The 6,786-nt window shown below is 29.3% G+C and overlaps 1 protein-coding gene across 3 annotated transcripts; it reads right to left on the reverse strand.

Moving 5' to 3' along the window:
- Positions 1-2,925: 2,925 nt before the first annotated feature.
- LOC130969694 (protein kinase STUNTED) lies at positions 2,926-6,786 on the reverse strand. Of its 3 annotated transcripts, none has more exons than XM_057895541.1 (11): positions 6,517-6,786; positions 5,952-6,268; positions 5,769-5,842; positions 5,577-5,671; positions 5,333-5,454; positions 4,694-5,215; positions 4,353-4,601; positions 4,102-4,265; positions 3,787-4,014; positions 3,461-3,610; positions 2,926-3,286 (listed from the first exon to the last, which is right to left on the reverse strand). In XM_057895541.1, exons 2-11 carry the CDS (start codon positions 6,085-6,087, stop codon positions 3,050-3,052), a joined length of 1,977 nt encoding a protein of 658 aa, XP_057751524.1. In that variant the 5' UTR covers positions 6,088-6,268; positions 6,517-6,786; the 3' UTR covers positions 2,926-3,049. The 3 variants fall into 3 exon arrangements, with proteins under 3 accessions (XP_057751524.1, XP_057751525.1, XP_057751523.1); XM_057895542.1 differs by lacking the exon at positions 6,517-6,786 and having other exon boundaries at positions 5,952-6,049; positions 6,132-6,159; XM_057895540.1 differs by lacking the exon at positions 6,517-6,786 and having other exon boundaries at positions 5,952-6,404.

Raw genomic sequence — 6,786 nt, forward strand, 5'->3', positions numbered from 1 at the left:
CCTATACAATTATTTTATATTGACATTGTATTAAAATTAAATTCTAAAAAAATACAAAAGAAGAGAAGCATACAGTACATATGCATATAGTATCATACTTTTTCTGTTCAAGTGATGCGAACTTGATTGAATTTATTATAAAAATACTTGTATCTATAATTTTATCGCTGAAATTTATTACTTGTTAAACACAATTTTATAGTATTATAATGATGTATTTTATTCTAATAAAATTGAACAAAGAAAATTTCAGTTAATTTTGTCATCAGAACCAACAAAATTCTAGCGATAAAAAAGAATGAATTGTTATTCAATTTCGCGATAGACCTAACGAAATTAGAGTGAACCAGCCTTTATAGATAGCGCAATTACATTCTTTCTAAATTTTATTGGCACATCATGAGAAATTACAAATTAGGCTGATAGCAAAATTGAAAATAATAATAAAAAAAAGGAAACTTATGCGTGGATATCTATAAATGGGTATGTCTAAAACGAACTCACCAATTATGTGCTTATTGAATGAGCCACATTTATATAGGCCATTAGATTTTATTAAATGAAAATCAAAGGCTAATATAAAAGAAGAGCATTGATGGACTCTAATAAATATAGAATATCCTAGTACATAAATAAATACTTTAAATGGCAATACTTTAATATACAATACTTTAAACGACAACAAAATATTTTATTCTTAAATAATTAAATATAAAATATATAAATATAAAATATACGAGTATTTTTTATTTAATAAAATTAATTATTATGCAAAACTTTTTTATAATAATAAAAAATTATATTAAAATAATATTTTAAACTGTAGTATAAAAATATAAAATTATTAAAATTTTATTGTATATTACTTGATAAATAATTAGAATATTATATTCAAAATTTATTAACTATTTTTATTAAAAATATTATTATATAATATAATTTTTCATAAAAATATTTTAAAAAAATAATTTATTTAAAATATTATATATAATATATGAAAATATTAATTTTTTATTTTTTTAATTTTTTTTAGAAAAACAGAATAAATAATATAATTTTAAATACATACCTAAATAAAAAAGTTAATATTTTCATGTAATATATATAATGTTTTAAATAAATTTTACTTTAACAAATATTTTGATAAAAAATTATATTATATAATAATATATTTAACAAAGTAATTAGTTAATAAATTTTAAATATAATAAACTAATTATTTTTTCAGTAATAGAAAATAAACTTTATTTATTTTATATTTTTATGTTGTAGTTTAAAAAATTATTTTAATATTATAAAAAAAATTTGTATAATAATTAATTTTAATGAAAAAAATTTTATATTTTTTGTATTTATTTATTTTATATTTTTTAGAACAAAAAATTTCTATCTTTATATAATAAAATATGTGATAATCTTCTTATATATATATATATATTAGGGGTGGTAAAACGGGTCGAATCAGTTGGGCCGACCCGCCGAACTCGCTAAAAAAGGTGGGTCGGGCTAGAATTTGAAACCTGTCAAATTAAAAAAATTCGCCAAATTATGTATATATGTTCCAATTATGTGATTTTATTTATTTTATTTTACAATTTCGTATATATGTTCAAATTATGTGACTTATTTTTTAAAATAAAGATAGTTCTATTGACAAATATTATTTTGAACAATTTTATTGAAGTTAAAAATTTAAAAAAAGATAGTAAAAAAATTATATTATAATTTGACTATTTTTTATTTGTATTTAATTGTTTAAATATTATTTTTTGTTAATTTTAATTAATTTTATTTTTCAAAAAAAAAGTCAAACAGCTAGCATTTTGCACCCACTTTAGTTGGCGAGGCGGGTCGGCCCGTGCAACATATGGTTAGTTAATAAATTTAATAATATCTTTAATAAACATAGTTAAGTAATAAATTTTAAATATAATAATCTAATTATTTGTCAAGTAATATAAAATAAAATTTTAATTATTTTATATTTTTATATTAGTTATAGTTTAAAATATTATTTTAATATAATTTTTAATATTATAAAAAATTTTGCATAATAATTAATTTTAATAAATAAAAAATATTCTTATATTTTATATTTAATTATTTAAGAATATAAGATTCTATTATCGTTTAAAGTATTGTGCATTAAAGTGTTGCCATTTAAAGCATTTATTTATGTACTAGGATATTCTATATCTATTAGAGTCCATCAATACTATTTTTTTATATTAACCTTTGATTTCCATTTAATAAGATCTAATGGCCTATATAAGTGTGGTTCATTCAATAAACACATAATCGTTGAGCTCGTTTTAGACATATCCTCTATAAATCTATGACAACGATCGTTGTTTATTCGATCCAATTTCATCTTGGACTTACAGTTTTCTAGTACTCACAAATTTCATGAGAATAAAATCATAGAAGAATGTGTGGTCAGTTTGGATTTTGCATGTCTCGATTTACCCTGTTTTGTTTAGAATTGCAAGTGATGATTAATATAAGTACTTGTTAAGCTTATCAAGGAATCTTTTTTTCCTCCAAAAATAATAGGGAATCAACAACAATGCTATGATACACACTTGTCCATTGTGTTTGTTTTTCTTATATGTAACTGTCACATTACTTATTTCTTATTTAACATTTCTGTAATTGGTCACGGTTAATAAAAATTTTTCAAAGCAATTATCTTTAGATTATTGTCGGTTTCAGTCAACGGATTTAGCACACTTAACCTCATGCCACAGGCCCAGAGCAAGTGACAAGTGCCAACTATGCTGTATTATAAATCTTTAAAATTCATTTTTTTTTTAATTTTATTTTACTTATGATTGATGATTGCTAACCTCAAATCCCATATTAATATACTACTTGAGTAGTATATTATTGTATTATTGGTTGGATAACTTCATAAGGAAAACTTTGCCTTTTTTCTAAATCAACAAACCACCTCAGCAATGGGTGCAGCTCTTTTATTTATTCATTTATTTATTTTATTTTGTTTTCTAATTAAGAAAAAAACTATACACTCATACAATTGATAAAGAAACTAATCAAAACTTGATGACCTGCTCCATTGTTCTTTTGGATGTTCACTACTGTTAAATGATGCAGTGTCATCGTCAACACCAAGTAATGCAAGACTAAGGTGTAACTCTGCACTTGAGCAAGGGTAGACTTCATCATCAATGTTTTCTTGATTTTCTGAATGTTCATCATTATTATCATTCCCTTGCAAGTTATGGACACCTTCAACTTTCTTGTCTCCTTTTAGGATCTTTAGTATCTGCAACACAATATTATACCTGATAAATCCATAGAATTTCTTGTAAAATATTCCAACCATAGTAATTTATGAATTGGTATGGAAATTGATATGCAGTATGTCACTTAATTGGTGAATTTATGTAACAATGGTTCCAACTCATGGCATACGCTAAGAATGTTCATTTTGTGTTACCTGGTTCATTTTAGGACGAAGCCTTGCAGCCCTTGTAATGCAAAGAGATGCTGCCAGAACCATTCTTTGTAATTGGGCCTCATCAAACTTCCCTTCTAAACTTGGGTCCAATAGGCCCTTTATATCCCCTCTCTCTAGGATTGGTTTTGCCTGAAAGTAATTTTTTTTTAATTATGTGTAAGTCATCATAATTTTGTATTCTAATACAATAATTTGACAAATTATTAATTTAATAGATGCAGTAGCAATTAGCAAACATGTTATCTCATGTGATCAATAAAATTGTGACAATTTTTGTATCACTCTCAATGGGGTTAAGGCCTTACCCACACCACCAAGCTTTCCTGTCCTTTGCAAGGTTCAGGATTGATAGGTTCCCTCCCTGATATGAGTTCAAGTAGCACTATACCAAAGGCATAAACATCTATCTTGTCACTGACTTTTCCATACATGAAGTACTCAGGAGCAAGATAACCAAATGTTCCTACAACATCTTCTTCTGTCAGAAAAGATGTAGTTGTTGGTCCCCATATTGCAAGCCCAAAATCAGATAACTGCAACAAAAGGACACTCATGAGTCACATAATTGTTTACATCATTTGAGTACTAATAGACTAATAGTATCAGAATCTTTTGATTACCTGTGGTTCAAATTCATGGGAAAGAAGAATGTTTGAGGACTTGACATCTCTATGTATTACAGGCTTCAGAGTTTCCCTGTGCAGGTAATCCAAGGCTTCAGCTATTCCAAGAGCTATTTTAAATCTTAATTCCCATGATAAGATGGGACCATCCTTGTCCCTTCCTACATCCATTTTTGAATTCATATCAGCATCATTTTCAATGATGAATGAAAAATAGGACGCAAAGGAAACTCACAATGAAACTTTACCATGTAAATTTTCCTCTAAGCTCCCTTTGGGGAAATAATCATAAACAGAGATTAACTCACTGTCCTCAATGCAAATTCCAAGCAGAGGAGTGATGTTTCTGTGCTCCAATGACGATATTATTTCCACCTCAAGGGCAAACTCTTTCCGTGCTTCTTTTGATGACTGCAAAACTTTAACTGCAATTGGCTTTCCATCAGGGAGAGTTCCTCTGTAAACACGATTGCACCCTCCTTTCCCAATCAAGTTTTCTGAAATGAAATGAGAATCCACGGTTATGTTACTTTAAAATTTAAATCCTGAAAAGCATAATCAGAATCAGTGAAAGTGGAATCAGTTTAACCTGAAGAAAATTGGGTAGTGCAAGACTTCAGAACTTCAAGGCTGAACCATTTGCAATTGAGTGAATTGAGGTTAAGCATCCCTTCTATTCCCTTTGGTAGCTGAGAAGATAGAGGTGAACCATTTTTAGAGCTCTCATCCTCGAAATCACTTATGCCTCTTTCAGACAGGTTTCCCTCCTCGGTGGAACAGTGAGGACTTCCATGTGGCGAACGATCCGGAAATCTCATCACCCATTTCACTACCGACATGTCTCTTGCATGAAGGTTTTGTGAGATTTCTGAATTGGCTCTGAGGAGCAGAGGCCATCCAAGCTTCTGCTCAGCAGGATCACCTGAAAACATGGATAATGACCTTGTCTTGAACTTCCCTGTTCCGCTTAACGATTCTTGCTTTGATTCCCTGGTACCCCAATGGCTTGATTTCTCAATCTCCAACTCAGAGTCACCAAATTCTGACTGAACTACTCTATCACTCATGCTTTCTATGCTTAAGCTTGGTCTTGGATCCACTAACAAACCACCTAACACATGAAAAACAAGCCTTATTCTAGCATCTATTGTCATAAAGTGATTTAGTTTTTCTCTTAGATCAAGAGTAGGTTTCCTATAATATAATAAAAAAGAGTAAGATATCAAACCTGATAGTGGTAGTTCTTTATTGGTGCACCTCCTGAAGACAATTCTTGAATCTTGAATGGCTAGAACATTGGTAGTAGTTGGAAGTCGTTTGGCACAATATTTAGCTGTGGCAGCTCGACCCCTGGAAATGAAAATATGGTACTAGAGTAAGTAAATGCATGCATAAGCATAATAATAAGGTAAACTAAACCCACAATTTAGAAGTTGTATAAAATTAACAAGCTCCTACATACATATACATACCCTACCACAAGAGCCACAGCAGAATGGTTTTTTGCTTCTCTAACAAGAATGTCTTTGATTGAACTTCCTGTCAGGATTTGACCAGTAAGTCCTACCTGAAACCCAATTTGGCGGCCCCATCAATAAAAATGAATGGCACTTCCCAATCCCATCAACAAAAGAAGCATTAAAGGTGTATAAATGTCGGTGTACCTTCTTCACAACACATAGTCCTTCATAAACCTCTAAGTATCCATCTATCAAAGTCTTATTTTTGGAAACATAAGCTGCATAAAAAAAGAAAGGAACTACTTTTACAATGTTTGAGTTTAAAAAAAGGAAGAAAAGTTACATATGCTAATAAGTGCAAAATCTCATTAAAAGTTCATTAATTACCTGGATTTTTTACTATGTGGAGTGCAATAACACAATCCCCAGGTTCAGCAACTTTAAAAAGTGCCCAGTTGAGGAGATGTCTGCTATGGCTATCTATTCTAATCCCAACCAAAACAAACCTTCTCTCAACTGTCATTGTGATTTTGATTTTTGATTTGGACCTTTTATCAATCACCTTACCTGCTTAAAACTTCAACACCAGAAAAAGCTATGGATTGCAGAAGAAGAAACACCTGCAATTATATGCTGGTTGTCGTTGACCACACTAGCATCATCATCATCACTTCTTGAACGAACATCCATCTCATTATTGTTCCCTGCAAAACAGGAACCACCATGGTTGGAACTTGAATAAGCTAAAACAGCTCATCATGCATACCTTGAATATAAATAGTAGCACCACCCCATCAGAAAATAAAAAATATTGTTAAAAAAAAATGAAGCATGGACATAAAAAGTCACATGAGACTCATTGGATGAAACAAAAGTTGAGACCTTCAACATTTTGCATTAAGAAAAAAAGAATGTTGAATAAAAAAACAACATTTGACAATGAAATGTGTACCTAAGCAGCCACGGTTTGAGAATAACATTATGTTGATATGTTAAATTCTATTTTTTAACTGAATTTACCGCCAAATTGCATCAGCAGGCTCACCTACTTTCAACCAAATCTACAGAGATTTTGTTTGATTGTGATGATAGAATATTAAGAACCCAGATAGGTACATTAATTTTGGTAAAGAAAAATTTCTAACTAACAAAAAAAATGTGTGCTTTTTATTAATTAAATTCAGTGGCTGGTGTTTAAAATTGGAAGTGAAAAGAGAATCAT

Source organism: Arachis stenosperma, chromosome 3 (assembly GCF_014773155.1).
Source record: "Arachis stenosperma cultivar V10309 chromosome 3, arast.V10309.gnm1.PFL2, whole genome shotgun sequence".
Lineage (NCBI taxonomy): Eukaryota > Viridiplantae > Streptophyta > Magnoliopsida > Fabales > Fabaceae > Arachis > Arachis stenosperma.

Bases quoted from the DNA above. Each gene is read 5' to 3' on its own strand.
- LOC130969694 (XM_057895541.1), bottom strand. From the start codon at position 6,087: ATGACAGTTGAGAGAAGGTTTGTTTTGGTTGGGATTAGAATAGATAGC. The intron at 5,216-5,332 runs GTTTGATATCTT...TTCATGTGTTAG, and splicing joins TAAAGAACTACCACTATCAG to GTGGTTTGTTAGTGGATCCA. The intron at 4,015-4,101 runs GTAATCAAAAGA...CTTTTGTTGCAG, and splicing joins CCCATGAATTTGAACCACAG to TTATCTGATTTTGGGCTTGC.